Raw genomic sequence first — 23408 nt, 5'->3', positions numbered from 1 at the left:
AAAGATGCTGAGCAGGTGAATGGCAAGTCTGCCTGTATATAATAACATGCCTGGTACAGGCACACATCTTGGTTGATGCCATCTAAAAGTTCACCAACTTAGATTAATAACACTGAATGTCACAAGTGTGTGTAGAGGCTGCAGAGATTGGCTACCAACGAGAGGAACAGACTGGAAATAGATTTTCACTCACATAGGAAAAGAAGCATTAGGTATGCCACCTGGACATGCAAGCAAAGTATATAAAGTCCACAACTCCTTGCAAACAGGAACCTAACTTATTTGGGACATACACTTCAAATACCCATATTTCCAGCATTCCATCCTGAATGTAGCAACCAGAACAAGGCCTTGGCAAAATCTTCTCCACTCTCTCCATCCTCCCCATTCTGCCCACTGTACCTCCGTTACAAATACTTATTACCACACCGTATTGTAATCACTTCTCTGTATGTCTTTGTATGCTGTGCTATTCCCAAAGGCAAAGACAATGCTTATTTCGCTTTTCTACAGCCTTAGAAGGAATTCAAGAAAAATGTGACAAATGAACAACAGCAACAAAGAAAGACTGTTAAAACTGGAAACTGTTCATGTACATATTTACAAGGTTCTTCCCAAAAGAGGCCACTTTTAAATTTGAACAAAAGGTAAGGAAAGAGATTCCATTCTTTTTTTAAGTTATTTTCCACTACAGGGCTTTTTCTATCCCTTGGCCTATGTGCAATCTTCTAAATTTCACAGGGGCTCAATAAATGGTAAATTCCTTTCCGGCACGATCACAGCCTACAGTCACCCCCGGTGATGGTTTTAGATGTTTGTGCCCCATATATTACCTGAAAAGACATTAGCAGAGTGAGTCAGCCCAACGGGAAATAAGGGTGTAGTGTTCGGGGACGTGACTCAGTACTGCCCTCGAAACATCTCCTCAAGAAAAAAACAATCAAATCATCACGACAACAGTCACCACCCACATCGCAATTACTAAATCTAAGAAGTCTGAAAGTAAGGGTGAAGACACTATAAATTAAAGAAGGAGAAATAAAGTAAAATTCTATAAGCCATGTGGAAGAGCATTATCTTATTCCAGGGGAAAAACAAAAACAAAAAACTACATCAATGCCATAGTTGACTTAAATGTGTAATGAAGTGTTTTCACTGACTATTCATATTAGCAATCTAATTTCGCCCTTTTAATTAAATGCCTTCTATCATAGGAGATAACATACATGATGGCTGGGCCCTTCTACAGGCATAACAAGTAAAACAGAACAGAGAGAGCTCTGTTTGCTGTTGTTTGTTTCATTTGGTCTCATTTCTTCATTCTATGTTAGACACAATCATTTATTTGAAATGGATTTCTAGCCATTTCAAAATCACATAATTTACTAGCTGGGTAGCACAGCCTGGTACCTTCTCGGCCTCTGTAAATGGGGTTAATACCAGCGTCTACATCGGAGCCTTGTTCTCAAGGCTAAAGGGAGGAAAGCCTTTAAAGCCTTCAGTGAGGTGGGGGCCCATAGGAAGGGCTCAAGTGTGGCAGCTCCTATCACTGGCCCATCAGGGCTTCTTTGGCTTCCAGTTACTTCAGCACTTACCTACACCTCTATGAGACCTTTAAAGAAGGACATCTACAACCATCAATTTCAGTGTTTCTTGGAAGTTCTACTTTTTTTTTTTTTAAGTAGGCTCCATGCCCAGTGTGGAGCCCAACGCAGGGCTTGAACTCAAGACCCTGAGTTCAAGACCTGAGCTGAGATCAAGAGTCAGATGCATAACCCACTAAGCCACCCAGGCACCCCCGGAAGTTCCATTGTACCAGGCAGGGGAAGGGAGGGGGAGGTGGGAGGGAAGGAAATGTCAGAGAAGTGGCAAAACGGAACTAGAGAGATGAGGCGTGCACAGTCTGCCTTTCTCAGGGCCACAGAAACTCAGAAAACAGAAAATTAGCTGTTCTTACAAATAATGCCTGTGGTTAGTGATTGCCACGCACACAGTTTAAAATTTTTTAACGCCAGGTGTCAAAACACATCTGAGTCTGAGAACACAGAGCAGAACTATGTCACAGTAACTTCAAGTTCAAATAGCAAAGCCCACACAGAATTCCTTTTACAAAATCATCTCTTCTTCCGTTTCTTGTCTCCCTCTCTTGCAAGATATTTAATTTAAATTTTATCTGTACAATTTCCCACCAACTCAGAGCACATTCTACCACAAGTGTGAACCTTTCAAACATACTTGCATCTTAGATGTCCTGGTTTGATTTTGCTTAATTTTTTTTTTCTTTCCCTTCGTCATCTCCTTCAAGAATACCTGACATGACTGATCTAATCGGAAACAGCAGTCTCATTAATGTGCAATAATGACTTGGAAACCTGTTTCAGGTAACTGTATTCGGCCAATTACCGTATGGATAAACCTCATAAAAAACCATCAAGGATACTGGAAAAGATACAACGAAGCAAAATTCCCAGTGATCAACCCCTGACCAGCTCGCTCAGTTCTGGCCCCTGACAACACACACTCCTGGGAGGAAGCCTGGAATTCCTTGAAATCTTCTAAGAAACAAAACAAAACAAACAAAAACACCACAGAAGTATTTGGAACTAGCTCCTACTCAGGAAGAGATTAAATCTTACATGTTTGCTTCCAATATTTTGTGTTTTCTACTAAGACGTGTATTATAGGGGTATACCTAATAGGTATATTACCTATTAGGCTAATTGTCCTGTTGTCTCTTACTATTCTTAATTTTCTTTTTCCTTCTAAAATCACTCAAACTAGAATCATGGGTACTAAGATGACAAGATCAAAGAGGTAATCGAGTTCCAGTTAGTTAGAAATCATTCCTGTGAAAGGCAGGACAGCCTGTTTAAATATTTCAAGGGGACTCTCTGTTGATAAATGGCTCTAACCATTGGGGGGAAAAAATTAAAGACAACATCAGCAATTAATTTTAGTCAAGATTTACTGTGTGCCAGACCTTGTGCTAACAGGCATGTTACACGTATCACCTCAATTAATCCTCACGATGAAACTTTGAGGAAGGTATCATCACATCCATTTTAACTATGAGAAAACTAAGACTCAACTTGCCCAAAGACACACAGCTGTCAACTGACAGAAAACCTAAGACAGACAGCCAGGCCCGAGCCTCACAGCTTTTACTCACAGCCCCTAATAATGCGACCTCTCTGTTCGTCTTCTCTAGGTCAGATCTTCAAATATGTGAAAACCAACCAAGAAGCATCTGGCACTGCACTACGTTTTGCCCCAGGCTTCCTTGGCAGAATGGAGAGGTATCTGTGAGCTGAGTCCAGGCCCCTGCAGACAGAGGTTACCTATGAGTAAGAAGGGAAAGCCAGGCCTCCGGTCTCCCAGGCGTGATACCACAAATCTTGCACCTCCCTGCCACCTCATCTCTTCTGTCTCACTCCAACGCTAATCTCCAACCCCATGACCTTACCTACAGTCTCTCCACATTTCTTAGTCACCAAGAGGGGCTGCTCTTCTCCATTCTGCTGCACGAGGCCCTATGACCAACCCTGACCTGGAGCTACTGCCCTCCAAGGCCAAAGAGCAAATGTCCTACTGCGGGAAGTGGGGAGGGACGCAGTGCAATCCACGTCAGTTTCGCTCCCCTTACTGCTTATGCAGTGAGCTCCTGCTCAAACGCCCAATCCCAACTGCCTTCCCATGGACGATTTACACTCTGAAAAAATATGTTTTAATTACATTCAGATAGTGATTAAAAAAAAGAAGACAGCTCTGAAATTAAGTTTAGAAATACTCATTTTTATTAAGCGATGGTCCTGCAGAGAAGAGCTGTAAAGATCTTTCTCAAGTACCTGCAGATACAGGTAGGATTTAATGAGGGGCCTCATTTTCCCACTTAACCTCAGTCAGGTGGCACTGCCAACACCAAGGGCAGCAAACAACACAACTTTACAGGTCTGAGTATTTTTATATTGTATTTTGTTGTATTTTCAGAAATATCTTGAATTTGGGGCACTATCATAAATGAAATAAGAACAAGAAAGGATTATACATTGGCTTTGTTCTTAAATAGTTTGGAAGACAAACTGCACTCATGTGATATGCATCAAATGCCGATGGGCAATCGCAAAACAACAACCAAATACGAAATTACGAAGTACAAGTCCAACACTTAAATGTTAACAAGGAAGATCTCCAAAAACAAGAAGTCTTTGCAAAATTAGATGTGAGAAATTAAGTTCTTCGAGTTAAGTGTCAGGGATAAGTCTGGAGGGCAAGAGGAGGAGAGAAAGATGGTGAGGGGATCCCCACAGGGGCATGTAAATGCATATGAAAATGACTATAAAAATGAAGTTAAAGGAGAAGAAAGTTTTTTTACGAGAATCTATAAATAAAACTTTGGATTCTTTTCTACCTGAATTTACCAGTTGCTGTTCCATCACCCCACAGCCAAGCACTTCAAGCCATTCTCCATGGAAGTTGATCTCCATCTCAAAGGAAGGATGAGTAAAAGGAAAGTAGCAGTCTACCCATCTAACGTCCAGTCCTGCAAAGAGGCCAAATAAAAACAGAGAGTGTTAAAAGGCAGTCTGTCCTTCCTTATGATCAAGCTTGCCCTTCGGCTAAGGACAACAATTACGACATTCTGAGTAAAATAAACAGCAAACAAACTCATTTGCAACACGTTAAGGGGAGGCCATAAATCTTAAAACTTGTGAAAAACTGGGCATGTCTTTTTCAATATGAAAAACACTTTGTGCAGCTCCAGGACCCTCTAAAACCCAATCAATCACTTGTCAAAGCCCTTCAAACACCTGGCAGAGGGAAAAAATTAGGTCAGGATCATGGGAAAGCAGGTGATTCTGCTAGTTCTATAAATGAAAATGCTATCTTTTCAGAGTTAAAGAAAAAGGAGTTTTTCTATATATCCTGCAAACTTACCTATCAATTTAGGATAAGCTAATCAAGTTTTACTTCCATAAGTATATATATATATATATATATATGTGTGTGTGTGTGTGTATATATATATTAAATTAAGTTTATAAGAACTAATAAAAAATTAAATAAGATCACCTAATGTAAGGAAAACATCTGGAAAGTCAATTTTTTGTTCTACAGAGGAATGACAAATATTCACACATCTAAACAAACAAGTAAATGCTAGAATGAATTTCTCAATAAGCAATCTTGAACATGGCACTCATAAACAATATTATTAATTAACAAAGGAAAAGACTAATGAATTAAAAACAATTAAAGCCTGCAAAGAGTGGAAGTCACTAACAGCAGAAAAAGCAGACAGAAGGTCACGTGGAACAAGATGCCCACCGTGAGGAACACAGAAAAGTGGGCAGCTGACAAATCATCTGTGGTCTCCTGCCCACGCTCCCGTCACTTTGTGTAATGATCTTTCTCCTCTTCTTTAAGCAACGCTCCTGATTCCATTTCTCCATGGTAACATGACCTCCTATGAATTGAAAATACTGTCTTTTCTCACCTAAGACTATCTGCATTTCAAACCTTGCGGGAATCAGAATGTGAAATGAAAAAATAATAATAACAAAAATTGCTTGCATTTATTGAGGACTTACTATGCCTCTGTCAGCCCACTTCACAGGTACGGAAAAAGATGATTAGAAAGGTCAAGTGTCCTGCCCCAAGGCACACAGCGAGCAGATGACTAGGGCACACCCAGGTCTGCCCTACTCCGAAACTCCCGCTCTTAACAATTAAAATATAATTCCCTGCCCATCAAAAGAAGATATTTCAAGAATCATAAAGCACATGGGAACAGAATCATAAAACATGGGGGGACCTTCCCTATGCCCCAGATGACAAAGGACAAGGAAGGCTTTCCTTTCATTGTTCTAAGAACATTTTAGTTGCCTTTATTTTCCTACTTACCTGCTGTCTATACCAAGTGACAACTGATTTCTGTCATACCAGTAATACCGTATCTCCCCCTAAATTAATTCATTTAACTCATTATCTGCTGTCACAGATAAACGTTACACTGCACATAAAATACAGTGCACAATCTGACACACTGACAACATGTACACACCCATGAAACTGTCACCACGATCAATATAATTAACATATGCATCACCCCCAAAAGTTTCTCAGTGCCCTTTTGTAACCCTACCCACCTGCCTGTAGCCCCTACCTCTTCTCCTCACCCCCACATCCCCAGGCACCTGCAGATCTCCTTTCTGTCCCTACAAAGGAGTTTGCATTACCTAGAATTTTATAACAATTGAGTCATACAGCATGTACTTTTTTTTTTTGGTACAGCTTCTTCCACTCAAGAGAATGATTTTAAGATTAACCCATGATTCACAAGATTCACCCATGATTCCCATATCAATAGTTTCTTCCTTCTTTTTTTTTTAAGACTTTATTTATTTACTTATTTAAGAGAGACAGTGTTTGCGCTTGACAGAGAGCGTGAGCAGGGGGCGGGGGACGGCTGGGCAGAAGGAGAGGAAGAAACAGACTCCCCGCTAAATAGGGAGCCCCACGCTGGGCTCGGTTCCAGAACCCTGAGATCATGACCTGAGCTGAAGGCAGATGTGTAACTGACTGAGCCACTCAGGTGCCCCTAGTTCTTTCCTTCTTGTTACTGAATAGATTTCGCCAACAGTCTTTCTAAAGAGGGGAAAAAGCCGGTCCTGTTGCAGGCCATTGGAGAAGTGTCTTCAGGTCCCCTGAGCAGTTCTGACTTTTCTGTACGGAAGCCACTATGTGCAGAGCAGGTGAATATTTGCCACTATGTTCTGAGAAGAAGGTATCAGTACACCTTTCTGTTTGTCCATCTTTGGGACCAATAATCCCCTACCATATTTTTATTAAAAAGCTGCAGAGGGGGGCGCCTGGGTGGCACAGCGGTTAAGCATCTGCCTTCGGCTCAGGGCATGATCCCGGTGTTATGGGATCGAGCCCCACATCAGGCTCCTCCTCTATGAGCCTGCTTCTTCCTCTCCCACTCCCCCTGCTTGTGTTCCCTCTCTCGCTGGCTGTCTCTCTGTCAAATAAATAAAATCTTTAAAAAGCTGCAGAGGCAGTCCGGCCGGAAAACAGAAACGTGTGAGGCACTGGGATATGTAACTGGGTGCCGAGGGACCGGCAGATAAACCATTTTTATCATTCTTTTTTGTAATTCCTGGCAGATAAGCACAAATCACCTAGTGAAAACAATTTAGAAAAACCAATTTCGTTTACATGGCTTGGATCAAATTCTACCAAAAGCAAGGTGAGTATTCAGGGTTAACAGGATGATTCCATCATGACATAATTAAACATCACCTGGAACAGAGTTAGGTGAGGTCTACACAAATTAATTTTTCTTGCATATCCTTATTTTATTCCTTTGGACAAGCTAAATGCATAGAATTTATGGTTTTTTTTTTAAAGATTTTATTTATTTATTTGAGAGAGAGAGACAGAGATAGCAACAGAGATAGTGAAAGAGAGCAGAAGTGGGGAGGAGAGGGAGAAGCAGGCTCCCCACTGAAGGGAGCCTGATCCCAGGACTTTGGGAGCAGGACCTGAGCCGAAGGCAGATGTTTAACCAACTGAGCCACCCCGGCACCCCACACAGAACTTAGTTTATATTGCTTTATATCTCACACCTGTAAAACCTTAAGTCCAACCTCCCCAGTCAGAGAGAAAGATTATTTCAGATATTACTAAGCCCTGAAAATAATCACAAGTGTTGATTAAAGTAATTCTATTATCAATTTGTATTAGCCCAAACTAAATCCCTACTGCATAAAGTCTATGGGAAGTGAAGCCTGCGTAGAGACAGGACTCTCTCTCCACACACCCATCTGCGATGTTGTGCTGATGGTGTCAACAGAGCACAAGGACTGAACCGGAAAGTGATGTAAGGATCTTGCCCCTTCTCTGGGAACCTTCTTTTACCAATGGGTTTTGGCCACTTCTAGAAGTAGGTAAAATGATAACTTTGGATTAAAATGTGTTTAATGTTGAATAAATTCTTAAGATGAAATGTCCATATGTTGGTTGCATTAACCCTTGCTCTTTTTGGGTTTTAGACTTCAGTCACCCTGGTCCTTACAGGCAGGCGTCTGTCAGGAGCAAGGAAAGTAACTGCTCCCCACTGAAAGCTCCACCTACAGAGTGTGGAAAGGCAGGGAAGTTAACCAAAGTTCTTCAGAATACATGAAAATGATTAGTATTACTCATTTGTGGAGCAGAATCCATTGATAATAATATCACAGAAACTAAGAAAATATAGATTGGCAAAAGTTACATCCAATGGGGCTAGAACATTTTTAATCCTCTTCACCTCCTTGGACCCTTTGTTAAAAGTTTCCTTTTGAAATCTACATGACCTTGCAAAGAATGCCAAATCCATACACCATTCACCCTCTGTGTTCCACTTCTTTAAAGACTTCAGATCTTCAATTCTGCTTCCTTCACAACAACAGGCATGAGCCAAAGTCTCTGAAACCCAGCTTTTGCGGAAGCTTGTAGCTCTACTTCAAACACAAATGGTCCTTATTAGAATGTAAATTCTATTAGTTAACGGATAATTTTTGCCAAAACACCATATTTTTTATATTTTCTAACAATTTAAATTGACACATTAGCAGTAATTTTTTTTCAAATCACTAGTAATGGAATCATTTATTGAACACTTTTATGTTATACCCAAAATACACTTTCTTATTTTCTCCCCATAACCTCAAAACTATAGGAAGGATTAATATATTGGGTTGAAAAAGCATCTTGACATACAGCTTGTATTGAAAGATATGATACTGGACAGCCAGCTAAAACCTTAGCATGGCTTAATTCACATGCCAAGTGTGAACTGTATCAGGAGTCAGTAAAAAAAAATCCACTAAAAACTGTATATTTTGTGTTACATATTAGTAGAGGAAGATTTTTTGAAAATATGTCCAAATCATATGGATTCATTATGCATTAGACCGATCTCTTATTGGGATGTTAGAGGGAAATTAAATGCACAGGCATTCTATATCTAATGGAAAATCATGCCAAAGATTTTCCTTTTGCTTTTTGTTTGCTTGCTTGGTTGGTTGGTTGGTTGGTTGGTTGGTTGGTTGGTTTGGACATAATGATTTACTAAACCATATTTATAAATGAAGCTCAGAGCTTTTTAAAAATTGCCTTAGAACTCCGCGAGACTATAGCAATTGTCAAAAATTATACACCTTAATTTTTAGCTGAGAGCCAAACAGAAGAAAGAACACCTGAGAATAAACCAAAGCTGATTCGAGTCTCAGATTTCTACCTTTTTCCTGTGAAACAGTGGCCAGGTTAATTAAGCTCTCTGAGACTGCCTCTTCTCCCCACTGTGTATAATGCCGGCTATCTCACCAGGGTCTTGAGTAAAGAACCTATGGAAGGAGTCCAGGTTTTCTCGAAGGCAGAGATGACCCTCTTTGGCGATGTGGGCACTCACAGTCTGCTTTCTCTCCTAAATGAGGATGATGATTTTGTTTAAGAATAAAGAAAGCACAACGTCAATTGGGACCTCAGAAATGATTAGTGAAAATTCCTGCAGCACAGCGCTGTGAGCTCAGATGGGAGAACGGTAGTTAGAAGTCTAGTTCTCTCAGCTCTGGGGAGGTATTCCCTGCCCCTACCGGCCACAGAGAACCGGGGGCATGGGAAAGGCAGCACTGCCTCTCAACTGCTTTGTGTATCAGCCTCAAAACTGCTGTATCCTTGGAAAACCAATCGGGGACACAACGAAGGGGAGCTGTGTAGGGGGGTCTCCTCCCACCTGCCCCTGTCTCCTATGCAATGCTGCGGTGCTTAACCTCCCTAAAGTACCCACCTTCATCGTAGAGCTCATATAATACATTTAATTGTCCTGACTTATTGGCTAACTAAGGGGTTCTTCCTCTGTTTCCCAGACCCCTTATATTTAAAGATGAGACTTTGCTATCAGAACCACCTCCCAGAGGTGTGAGAATCTGGATTTTAAAAGGCTGATGGCCCAAACTAGAACATGTACCAGTGATTTTATATATCCTACCAAAGCTTCCCTCCACTGAAGCAGATAATTTTTTAAATTGACTATACAAATATGCAATTAATAAGTGCTATTGGGCATTAATTTTTCAACAGGTTTTTCATTGGTTGGTAGCAGAGAAATAGAATGTAGCACTATGATACGAGGGCCGCTCCTCATGCTTTCTGCACAGGATTCAGTATGCATCCAAGGAAGGAAAGCAAGGTGGAGAGAAAAAGGATGAACGGCTAAAAATAAATTCTTAGAAAAACTAAGATCATCCTAGATGACTACAATCTCATTAGGGAAATTACCCGGCCACCAGTGTCAAAGTTACTTGACAATTTCATCCTTTCCACTTCTGTTTAATTGAATTAAGAACTACAGCCCTCTAAACTGAAAATACAGCAAGCAGCATACAGGCTTTATTTTTTTTTCCTACAGATTCCTCAATATCTCTCTATTCCTACAGCTATCTTTAAAAAAATTATTTTTTTTTAAGCCTGGGCGGCTCAGTTGGTTAAGCATCCAACTCTTGACTTCAGCTCAGGTCATGATCTCAGGGTCATGAGACTGAGTCCCACATCAGGCTCCGAGCTAGGGGTGGCACCTGCTTAGGATTCTCTCTCTCCCTCTCCCTTTGCCCCTCCCCCTCTTCTCTAAAAAAAAAAAAAATTAATAGATAATATGTTCACAGGGTTCAAAATCAGAACACTGTAAGAGGATACATTTTACTATATAATACAGCATGAGTGACATCACAAGGAACAAAACTTTTGTGACCATGTGAGGTGATGGATGTTAACTAAACTTATTGTGGTGATCACTTCAGAACATATATACACGCGAAGTCATTACGTTGTATCCCTTAGACTAGTACAACTTGTATGTCAATTGTATCTCAGTAAAACTGGGGGAAAACAGGGCATCAGTTTAAGTTTCACTGCATCCCTGTCCCTATCCTACTGCCTCTTCTTGGACCCTCCTCCTGGACCCATACTAGGGTTTCCTTCTTATCACCAGATGTAAGCAAAGACAAACATGTACATCTATTTTTCCTCCCTTCTTATATAAAAGACAGCATTCCTGCACATTATTCTGCACCATGCCTTTTTCACTTAATGATATGTTCTGGAGGCCTCTCTACCTGCATACACACAGCACGTACCTCCTCATTCCTCTCCTTACTCCCGCACAGTGTTCCAGCAAGTGGCTCTGCCACATTTATGTAAGAAGACCCTCATACTTGAAATATATCCATTATTCTGCCATGAACAACAATGCTGCAACAACTTACCCTGCTGGTCAAAGAGTAAATGTTTTATAGTTTTAATACCGTCCTCTGTAGGAGTTGTACCACTTTGCACTCCCGTTAGCTCAATACTTTTCAAGGGGGCCAAGGCCACACAACTAATCAGTAAAAGAGTCAAACCCGAGCTCAGGTCCTGGCTGAACATTCAGGGTATCTGCTGGGTGCCGAGACAAGATGACCCAGGCTGACTTCCCTGTGCAGCTCCCACGTAGCCAATGCAGAAGCCGAGCACATGGGTAAGATTCCCAGGTTCCCGCTGAGTTCCTCACCCTTGCTGTCTGTTTGCATCTCCTGCCTCTCCCCCAGCAAATGAGCAGAGTATCCTCTGGACTGAGTAACCACATGGCTGGCAGTAATGAGGAAGAGGAAGCACAGGTAAGGCTTGAGGCAGCCGTGTGGGAATATGAATGTTGATTCCATTTCCAAAGCCCACCCCACATGCGGCATGAAGTCATTCACGACTTACAGTGAATTCCCCATGTAGGGTCTTAGAAACCTGGCAATGGGGGCGCCTGGGTAGCACAGTCGTTAAGCGTCTGCCTTCGGCTCAGGGCGTGATCCCGGCGTACCGGGATCGAGTCCCACATCAGGCTCCTCCGCTATGAGCCTGCTTCTTCCTCTCCCACTCCCCCTGCTGTGTTCCCTCTCTCTCTGGCTGTCTCTCTGTCACAGAAATAAATAAAATCTTTAAAAAAAAAAAAAAAAAAAGAAACCTGGCAATGCTATTACAGTGACTCTTCAGCACACCATGTATACCCTATGTGTCCACACAGCCATTTACCCTTGCGTCCAGGACCACAGACTGCTAAGTGGAAGAGAATCATCCCAACTACACAGTTAATGTTAAACATTACCTTTTCTCTCTCAGAGAGGGAAACGGTAATAAAATTCTCTGGCGTGGGACCTCCACAGCACACAGCAGAAGCTATTAGCACTACTTCAGCCACAATGACTCCCTCCGCTAAGACATTCCCAAAGCAATAGGGGAAAAAGAAAAACCCAGCGTTTTCTATCACCAACAGTGACAGTGTAAGTGATCACACAGCTATTAGCACAGTCTTCTACTTGGTGGAAAGACTGGTGTGATGAAGTGTTGTTTCAGCCTCTTGCCCTGAACACGGGACACAGGAATCCTTTTGATTAGGACTTAGATCTGGAAATGATATTATCATCTCTCCACCTCACAATGGCTTGAAAAATGGAGTGTAGCACCATTTAATGGCCCCTCCTTCCAAATCTGGGCATGGGGTCAGAGGCACAAGGATAAGTGACTGGTCTCTGGCTATGTAGGGAGCAGAGGGGACAGATAGCTTAACAGCAACCCAGCCTGGGGTGAGCCACAGCCACAGGCCCTTTGGCCCTTAATCTTCCTTATCAACCATTCCCAAAAGATGGTACACAGACAAACCTTCTAGACAGAAGGCTCACACTCCACCCTCCACAAATCTGATCGAAGAGACATGGGTAGGTGGGTCATACTGTATGGAAAGAGCAAGCCTAGATCTAGGATCAAATCCCAGCTCCACCATTTTAGCCAAGCAAGTTCCTTACCCTCCCTCACTGCCTCCACTTTGCTTAAAATAAGAATACTTACAGAGTTTTGATAACAATTCAGTAAGGAAAAGCATATGAAGAACCTAAACGCCAAATGGGTGATTTTTTATTTTTATTTATTTATTTATTTTAAAGATTTTATTTTATTTATTTGACAGAGACAGCCAGCGAGAGAGGGAACACAAACAGGGGGAGTGGGAGAGGAAGAAGCAGGCTCCCAGCGGAGGAGCCTGATGCGGGGCTCGATCCCAGAACGCTGGGACCATGCCCTGAGCCGAAGACAGATGCTTAATGACTGCGCCACCCAGGTGCCCCCCAAATGGGTGATTTTTAAATTGAGTGTCACAAAAGTCAGGCCATAATCTAAAATATCTTTCACCTTTTTATAAAAGTATGAAAAAATAAGCATTTCTAAATTGCATTCCTAAGGTAATCAACATTTGCTGTTCATTTATGCTGTGCTGAATCCTTTGCAGGTCTTCTCTAATCTTTACACTGGCATAAGGCTGGCATAAACACTGCTCAGTAACTACCACTATTCCCATTTAACAGAAGAAGGAACGGTGGTCACAACGGCTTACATATCTAATCTAAGTTTACACAGTAAATGCCATGATCAGAATTCAAAACCAGGTGTCAGACAATAAAGCCCTATGCTGCCCTCCACTGGAGCAGACAACAAAAAACTATACTAACTTGACTTTCCATGCAAAGTGGCCTTACAAGACCAAGAGGACACCATCAGACTCCTTGTTTTTCCAACACATTACAACAGGTATGATAAAAAGGAAAAAACCGAAAAGGTAAAACCTACATTCAGAGGTAAGAGGAATACTCCCATAGGCTAGAAACAGAACAGAAATGCAAAACCGGGAGAGAGGAGAAAGCACAGTGCTGCTGGGCTTGGGGTGCACACTCAGGAAAAGGAGCCAGGAGCCTGCCTTCAGAAGGATACTGTGCTACTGGCTCAGGAGCTGCGGGAGGCTAAAAGCTTAGTCAGATGCGGGAACGGAGTAAGCCTCATGCCCGTAGAAGAAGAGTGACAAAAACTCACCAAGTACAGCCTGCGGCAGGAGCTCTGAAGAGCTGTAGGCTCAGAGATCCAAGCCATGGGTGTTGGATCAGTCATCATCTAAATCAGAGCTCGTTAGCACATCTGACGGATCTTTCTAGTCCGTTCTGGATTTCAGGCCTAGAGAGCTACATGGAATCAACTGCAAAGCCACATAAAGGAGAAATAAGCAAAGTAGGAGAGGGCAAGAGGGAGGAACACAGAGAAAAGGAGAAAAACAAGAACAAAAATCCTCCACTGAATAGGAACCTGAAAACCAAAATTCCAATTGTAAAGTCGAAAAATACATACATAAATAAATAAATACATACTTAAATAAATCCACTGCTAAGTAAGCCAGCCAACAAAACCAACCATCAGACATGAATTCACTCCAGATGAGATTAATTTTCTAAAACAACCTGATATTTTAGGGGCACCTGGGTGTCTCAGTCAGTTGAACATCCGACTCTCGGTTTGGGCTCAAGCCATGATCTCAAGGTCCTGAGACTGAGCCCCATGGGGGGCTCTGTGCTCAGCAGGGAATCTCCTTAGAATTCCCTCTGCCCCTCCCCCCCAGAAATAAGCAAATCTTAAAAAAAAAAAAACAAAAAAAACCAACAACCTGGTATTTTTAAATAAGTATGTTTCCAGTATCCCAAGAGATACAATAAAGCACAATTTACTGATTTGTCCTAAAAAAAAAATTATAAGACAACCTTTTTGTAAACCAGATCGAAAACAATGCAACTTTAAGATTTTAGCCATCTTCCTACCAAATTCTGCTTTGAGAAGGAAAACACCACCCCCAGTTTCAAAGAATTCCTCTTATAAACATTAAGCATCATCAAAAAAGAAGCCAAGGAAAGACAAGAAGAGTAAGTGATGAGACGTGTAAGAACAATAAGAAAAGGTATATTTCTTTTTTTTCTTATTTTACAGTCCTCTACTTATGATTTTTCGACTTTACAATGGAGTGAAAGTGACATGCGTTCAGTAGAAACTGTACTTCTAATTTTGAATTTTGCTCTTTTCCCAGGCTCTTGTGCAGCAGCAAGCTGCTGCTCCCAGCCAGCCATGCGATCACAAGGGTAAGAACTGATACACTTCCAACCACTCCATATGCATACAACCATTCTGTTTTTCACTTTCAGTACAGTATTCAACAAATTACATGAAATACTCAGGACTTTTTTTTATCAGATAGGTTTTGTGCTAGATGATTTTGCCCAACTGTAGGCTAATGTAAGTGTTCTAAGCACAATTAAGATAGGCTAGGCTAAGCTATGACGTTTGGCAAGTTAGGTGTATTAAATGCATATTCTACTTAGGATGTTTTCAACTTATAATGAGTTTATCAGGACATAACCCCATCATAAGCTGAGGAAGATCTGCATCTAAAAAAAGGAATAGTCAAAGTGTCAAATGAAAAAGAAAGACTTCCATGTCTGGACAATGTGGAATAATGCATCAGTTTTACCTTTCCATGTGAAAAACTAAAAACAAAAAATGCCACATGAGACACTGGAGATCAGGTAAGCAAAGGCACTAATCCCTGAGAGGTGAGCCCTAACATTGCCCCAAGAGAGAATACAGAAAGAGACCAGAAGTCTTCCCAAGTTGAAGAGACAGAGCTGGGAGTCTAGACAAGTCAGGGTTAACTATAGTTCGTAGGACAGAGTGAAGGAGAGAAGAGGGCTGTACAGACAGAGAACCCTAAAGATCTGCAAAAATAATACCCTTTTAGTATTCAATTGAATACTGTCAGTGCTTGAACCTACTCAAGGCTAGAGAACAAACAACACAAAAAGATTAGAGGGAATAATGCTGGGAGCTCACAAGGACCAAGAATACTGCCAGTTCCCAAAAGCCAAGCAGAAAACCTAGTTATCAATGAGTTATCAGCTACAATACTAAAACAGGTCTTACATTGGTTGTGGACTGAAACCCTATGCTGTCCTGTCTAATAAGACTTAACAAGAAGGCCCAAAAGGATTAAGGTATTTCTAAGTAATTCCAGAACAAACGTCAGGAATATTATGAGGAATACAAAAATACTGATAGCATTACAAGGTAAAATTAACACTGCTTGGCATTACACAGAAAATTATCATGCAAAGAAGAAAAAAAACAAAGTAGAGAAAAATAAATAACAATTCATCAACAAATGACACAGACAATAGAAGTACTAGAAAAAATACATTAAATATAATTGAAAATAGTATTCAATATGTTCAAAAAGTTAAAAGAAAGATTAAAAATGTTAAGTGGAGACAAAGAAGACATAAAAAAAGACCCTAATTGAAACAAATGAATGGGGTGAATAAGAAAGTAACACGGCTGGAATTAACAGATTAGACACTGCAGAAAAAAATAATTGGTGAACCTGAAGATACAGCAATGGAAACTATCCAAAAGGAAACACAGAAGGAGAAATAAAGAAACGACACCAAAAGAAAAGTGAACAGAACACCAATGAACTCTGAAGAAGTTTCGAGTAGCCAAATATAGATGTTATTGGAGTCCCCAAAGGAAGGAAACAATAGAGAAAACACATGAAGAAAAAATTTACCAAAATTTCTCAAATTTGATGAAAAATATAAACCCATCGATCCAAGCTCAATCAATGTCAGGCACACACACACACACACACACACACACACACACACGAAATCTAAAGAAAACTACACCTATGTAAATCATAACTAAATTGCTTAAATTCAATGACAAAAAATTTCAAAAACAGTCAAAGAGAAAACACACATTATGTACAGAAGAACACAGGCAAAAGCAAGAATGACGGCAGATTTCTAAAGAAAAACAACAGAAGTTACAAGAAACAGAAACAATATTTTTAAAGAACTAAAACAAACAAACAAAACTGTCAATCTTGAATCCTTTACCCAATGAAAATATCTCAAAAACAAAGACCACTGGAGATAATAACTAGTTGGGTAAATATAAGACTTTTTTCTTATTATTTAAATATCTTTAAAAGCTAATCAACTGTTTAACACAAAAATAACCACAATGTATTTAGCAGTTGATAACACATATAAAAGTAAAATTCATAACACCAAGAACATGAAGTCCAGAAAGGGAGAGATCAAACTCTACTGTTGCAAGGCTCTTATACTACACATGAGTAGTATATTATTACTTGAAGATAGACTATGATAACTTACAGATATATACTATCAACCATAAAGCAATTGCTAGAATATCACAAAAAGTCATAGCTACTAAGCCAAACAAAGCAGAAAAAATGAAATAGTAAAAACTTGACAATTAATCCCAAGAAAGCAAAGTTGAAAAAACAAAGAAACAAAGAAAGAAACAAGAACAAATATGACAAACACAACAAATAGCAAAATGATGATTTAAACTCAACCACAGTTCAGTTAGCATAATAAAAAAACAAATGAAAAAATAAAGTTCATTTTAATAAAAAAAACCCTCAACCACATCAACAACCACATAAACGCAAATCGTCTTATTAAAACAACAAAGTTGAAAGACTTTAACTGACTTTAAGACCTATTATGAAACTACTGTAATGAAAACCGTGCAATATTGCATCGAAATAGACAAACAACAGATGAATGGAACAGAATAGAGACTCCAGAAATAGACAAAGGTAGAAAGGCAATTAAGTAGAGAAAGGACAGTCACTTCAACAAACTGTGCTGGAACAACTGGATATCCACATGCAAAAACCACTATAATTCATAGCTCATACCATATATAAATTTTTTCAAAATAATCACAAACGTAAAAATAAAACTGAAAACTATAAAACTTCTGGAAGAAAACAGAATAGAAAAATCTTTATGACCTTGGGTTACAAAAAAGATTTCTTAGACACTACAACAAAAACATACTCGATTAAAGAAAAAATGAACTAATTAAATTTCATCAAAACTAAGAAACTCTGTCTTTGAGGGACACTGTTAAGGGAATGAAAAGATAAGGCACAGGATGTGGGGTAATATCTGCAAATCACATCTGATAAAAAACTTGTCTCCAGAATACATAAAGAAGTTTTGAAAATCAATTAAAAAAAATTTTAATGGGCAAAAGATCTGGTTACTTCACCCAAGAATAAAGTATATGGATGGCAAATAAACATATGATACTCACCACCATTAGTCATTAAGGAAATGCAAATTGAAGTCACAATCAGATACGACTACACACTTATTAGAATAGCTAAAATTAAATGACTGACCATACCTAGTATTGCCAAAGATGGGGAGCAACTTCTACTATTATACACTACTAATAGGGATGTAAAATGGTTCAACCACTTTGAAAAACAGTTTGACAGTCTCTTACAAACTTAAAACATACACCTCCTATTCAGCCTTCCATTCCTATCTACACAGGAGAAATAAACACACATGCCCATACAAAGAGCTGAACACAAATATTTATAGCAGCTTTATTTGTAATTGCCAACGCCTAGAAACAACCCAAATGCCCATCCACCTGCATGGATAAACATATTGTGAGCTGTCCATATAATATAATACAACTCATCAGGAAAAAGGAATGACGTATTAATACATGCTACAACATGGAAGTATCTCAAATTATGCTCAGTGAAAAGAAGCCAGTCAAGAAAAGACGATATACTGTAGGCTTCTATTTACAACAATTTAGAAAAGGCAAACTAATCTAAGGTGACAGAAAGCAGATCACTCTGGTTATCTAAGGCATGGTATGGTAGGGAGTGTGGGCAGAAAAGGCGGTAGGGAGAGATAACAAAGGGCACAAAGAAATTTTGGGGAGTAATTGTATGTCTGTTACTTTGTGGTAATGACTTCATGTGTGTACAAATATGTCAAAACTTACCAAATTGTATGCTTTAAAACATTTACTTCATTGGAAGCCAATTATAATTCAATAAAGCTGTTTTTAAAAATTAGGCAGAAAATTTCCTCAATCCGTTGGATTTTATAATTTGGAAATCAACTGTGACCTGAACAGAAAGAGAATGAACATAGCCTGGGTAGAGAAGCACAGGTAGGTATACATCATAATGCAAGGCTGAAAAGAAAAGGAGGTAAGTTTCCAGAGAAGGATGGAAGGTGAAATAATGGCATTATTTTGTTTCTTTCATCTTGGAGTGATACAGTCTGGAACATAGTTTAAGCTGATGATTAAGGAAACAAGGTTCTAGAGAAAATGATGGAATGGGAATCAAATAACGAGGCCGAATATACACAAAGTTCACACCTAGTCACCTGATCATTCTTAGTGCAACAGACAAGAAGGAAAGGTGAGATGGTAGCACTCTGGGTATCTGAGAAAGAGATCTGTGCAGTAAGCTGACCAGGGAGAAGCAGAAAGAGTTAATTTGGGTATCAATTCAAGGTAAGATTTTATCAAGAAAGGAAAGAAAGTCAAGGGTGCAAAAGAATTAGAGTGGTTGGTCACAGAGTTTAGATAACTAGACTTGAGTTGATTATCCATCTCCTGACAGAGCTAGAGCTACAAGAGACGCCAGAGGAGAAGTGAAAGAAATGAAGCAAGAATTTGAGCTTTCTATGAACCTACAACACACAGTAGGAACTTTTCCTCTCCCATAAATCTTAATGCTTTCCAGGTTGCCTGTGTATCAACCACCTTTAAGCAGAAACACTAAGTGATAGGTGTAGTTCCTGGCACACTAGTTATCTTCATTACAGTATCCCTAAAATAGTAAGTACTTTTTTCACTGTACCTCAAGGCCCAACAATTTTATTTCATTTACATAAAACCCCAAACAATTTCAACTTCCTATTTAGAGTAGGGAACCTGTTCCCTAGCCCCTGCCCAATCATCACAGAACTGTGGACTTTTCTAGGATCCTTAAAAATATTCCAGCTCAATTCAATCATGGCTATCTCAAACATTCTCCCAAGAGGTTTCCTTGTACCAATTCCTTTGGCCAGAAACGTCAACTCTAATACAAATTTTCTTCATTTACCAGACATCTTAAAAAAAAAAAAAAACCTGTGTCTTAGGTCTGTCTCCCTCCACCTGATTCCTAGGTGATGTCCTATTTCCCCTGAACACCCCTAGGGGATACAACGCAAGGTACTTCATATCCCCATTTCATTGCTAGTGATCCCAAGGTTCATAGAAGTTGCCCATGTCGGCCAGTTTTTATAAGTGCAGCCTGCATGGACAACATCCAAGCTGCAATGAGCACAGGCAACTCAACAGTAGCCAAAAGCAACGAGTGCCTTGCTACTTCACTTCCTAGGAGTACTCTAAGACAACCCTCTCCAAATCGGACACCAGGCAGCCCGAACAAACTGATTTAAAAATCATTAAAGTAACATGCTTAACATTTTTTAATTTGATTCAATTTTAGGAACAAAGTAGAACTAACAACTATAAACCCAATTATTATTCTCAATTACTTTCACTTCATTTATATTAACAAGTTTGGTAGATGGAAAAAAATGTGAAAAGATATGGAAGACATGGGATACTCATTACCATTATCAATTGACTTTACTCTTGACCAGGATAACATTCACAATATAGAGCCCTAGAATGTTTCAGTTGGATGGGACCATATGCAGGCTGGGTTGACAAGCAGGTTATTTTGGGAGTATCAAAACCTATGGAGAAAGAAGGTGACAACAGGTTGGTGCAGAAGGAGAAGTTAATGAGCTGCAATGAAGCCCAACAAAGCCTTAACCTCATCACAGCTCTGGAACTTAGCCCATCAAAACTGCCCCATAGTGGGGCCATGGCATGGTGGCATGGTAGCATGGTTGCATGGTAGGCTGGTGGGTCAAAATGCTAGGCCTTTATATTTCTGCTACAACCAGTCTTTAGATGTGGGGAGCCCTGAGACAGGCATGTCCTTGAGCAAGGAGGCAGCCCCCAGTTGAGTCAATTCCCAAAGGAACTGACAGCTGGAGGCCATCTGCACTCCCATCAGCCAGGGTCCTTGGAGGGGATCCTGGGACATGCACCTCAATGACCATCACAGGTCTTTTTTATTTTAAACAAAAGGTAAGAGACATGACTTGCCCACCTCAACACATCTAGTCAACAGCAGAGGATCACAGTCCATTTCTCCATCAGACAAGTTAACCTAAACTGTGCCATGAGGCCAATGCTTTCTAAATGTAAAGTCCAATGTTTATCAAGATTGTGCCAAAGAAAGGCTGTAAATCCCGAAGGACAGAAAGTGAAACTAAAACGTTAGAAATCCTAAACCCCCACCTTAGTTGCTCTGAAAGAAACGATGAGCCAAATCGGAGAAACAATTTAGAAATGTTAAAAATGACAGCAAATGCCACAAGCATGAAAACGGTCTAAAGGGGTATTTTATTTCTTTCTAATTCTAAACTGGTAAACTCTCTCAGCCTTAGGATGCTGGTGCAATTGAAATGTTAGCAGAAAATAATAAAACTGCTTTGGAGAGGTGGGGGGAAAAAACCCGAAACTAAAGCAGCTGTAATAACAACAAATTGCCACAAGGAAATAGTGTGTTCTGATTTTTAATTTTGCTTTTCAAGAACAAAGGAAGATGATACTAATAACAACAACATCAAAAAGGTGTAAAGCAGGCTTAGACCATAAAAACAAATATAAAAAGAATCACTGGATAATTGTGAGCCCTGCTGAGGCAGTTACTGCTCATCAACTAAGTAAAGAAAAATTGAATCTGAAGTTTTAAATGATCTTTGGTATTTAAAATGTACTGTGGATGATGCAGCAAATAGGGCTCTACCCCGAGCTAGCTATAGGAGTCAGAGAATGGGGAGCGTCACAAGGGAATGCCTAGGGAGACACCCAATTTTTTTTTTTTTTTTGACATCATGGCTTTCGTAGACCTCACAGTCTCCAAAATATTACTGAAATGATTACTTTCTATCTTTTCAAAAGACCTAACCCCTAACCTGGGCTCGGCAGTTAGATCAATGGGGCTAAAATCGGGGCTCAAATACTTCTCAACCGTGTGATGTTCACAGCGCTGCATTTCTCAGTGTGTAGGTTCCCTTGTCTAAAAAAAATGGAGATTGTAATCATAGATGCAGGTCGAAACAAAAAGATCCGTGTGCAGCCTTTGACACTGTTAATTATGATCTCTAGCACTGTCATTATCATAATTAAAGCTATTATTAATCTAAAAGACACCCTGATTAGTTGGTACCTGGACAGGTTTGCCAAGACGGTTTTCAGAAACTAGCACCCCCAACCCAAAAAAAGAGTTACATGATCCTGTAAAATGCCTGAAGTAAGAACACGGCACTTCCGTTCAGAGTGCAGAAGAAACACCCAAGAGTCTTCAGGGAGTCGTTAAGATTCAGCGTGAACCGTAGGAGAGCCCACCACACCTGTTCCCTATGATACATAGTCCCTCGCCCTTGTAGTTCTTAAGATGGACCTGGGTTTGACTCACCTTCCCACTCTACTTAACATCCAACCTGAGAAGCATCTTAGTAGATGTTATATACATGCAAACACACCAGGGGAGAAGCTCACACACCCCTCCTGGCAATGGCTCCCTTGGCAATACACATGGCAAAGATACGCCAGGGTTAGGCAAAGATATGTCTTTAAGGATTTTCAAGGTATTTGGCTACTGTGTGAATGGGGTTAAAAATAATCTCATGGCTGGAAGGAAAGAAAAAATAAAAGGCTTTTATCACAGATAGACTTTAGTGCACTGAACAACATGTATTCTCCAAGCTAGTTGGTTTTTTACTTCAATGCCATTCCACAATTCTGCCAACTGTCTTCAAACAAAAAGTGAATTTGAAGATTTATAAAATAGCAACTCTGATCTGTAATGAAATCTGAAACCTAGAACTCTAGGCTAATAGCATTTTAAAAATAAAGCAAATGTTTGTCTGAAATAGAGAAGCTGCAACTTCACTGCTCTTTCAAAAGTTAAGATTCTCAATTCTTGGCCATGAGCATGCCCATTATGTAAGGTAGGCACCACAGTCAGAGAAATCATATACTGCAGAAATTTTTTTTATAAGGAAAATTGCTACCTGGAAACTTTCACCTTAATTCATGATTTTGAATGTTATTCGAATACAAATATTAAAAATAATAACGTAAAGGAAATCCAGCACCAGATTCAAAGAAATAATCCCCAAGGCCCCTGGAAAGGTTTTATAAACTATACAAGGTCTAGAACATTGTTTTCTTTTTAAAACACTTGCTGGTGCTCAGAGAGGACATTAACGTTACCATCAACATATCTGACTGCTGTGCCAGTCTGGTAGAAAGCCACATCTCATTTCGTTAGACAAAATAAAGACATATCGACCATAACAATTGTTCTTTGATTGTATTGTATTTCTTCATAAGCTCCCTGTTTTTATTGCCGTGTCATTTTTCTTCCCTTCATTTTTTTCATATTTACACATTTATTTAATATCTTCTCCTTACAAAGCACCTTTCAGATACATTATCTCATTTTATTCTCATGGGAAACAAGTATTATTACCTTGGCTTTTAAAAGT

General features: G+C 39.8%; 1 protein-coding gene across 3 annotated transcripts in view; it reads right to left on the bottom strand.

Annotated features, from left to right (window-relative positions):
• The window catches only part of FARS2 (phenylalanyl-tRNA synthetase 2, mitochondrial), a 535745-nt gene that overhangs the window by 333232 nt on the left and 179105 nt on the right, over nucleotides 1–23408 (bottom strand). For all 3 annotated transcript variants that reach the window (XM_057304896.1, XM_057304897.1, XM_026511427.4), the window contains one exon: nucleotides 4409–4540. In XM_057304896.1, the coding sequence (XP_057160879.1) occupies nucleotides 4409–4540 (132 nt within the window). The remainder of the gene's footprint in view (nucleotides 1–4408; nucleotides 4541–23408) is intronic.

This window comes from Ursus arctos, unplaced genomic scaffold (genome assembly GCF_023065955.2).
Source record: "Ursus arctos isolate Adak ecotype North America unplaced genomic scaffold, UrsArc2.0 scaffold_31, whole genome shotgun sequence".
Taxonomy (NCBI): Eukaryota; Metazoa; Chordata; class Mammalia; order Carnivora; family Ursidae; genus Ursus; species Ursus arctos.
Note: the sequence above shows the minus strand (reverse complement) of the source record. Positions and strands in the feature narration are given on the sequence as shown.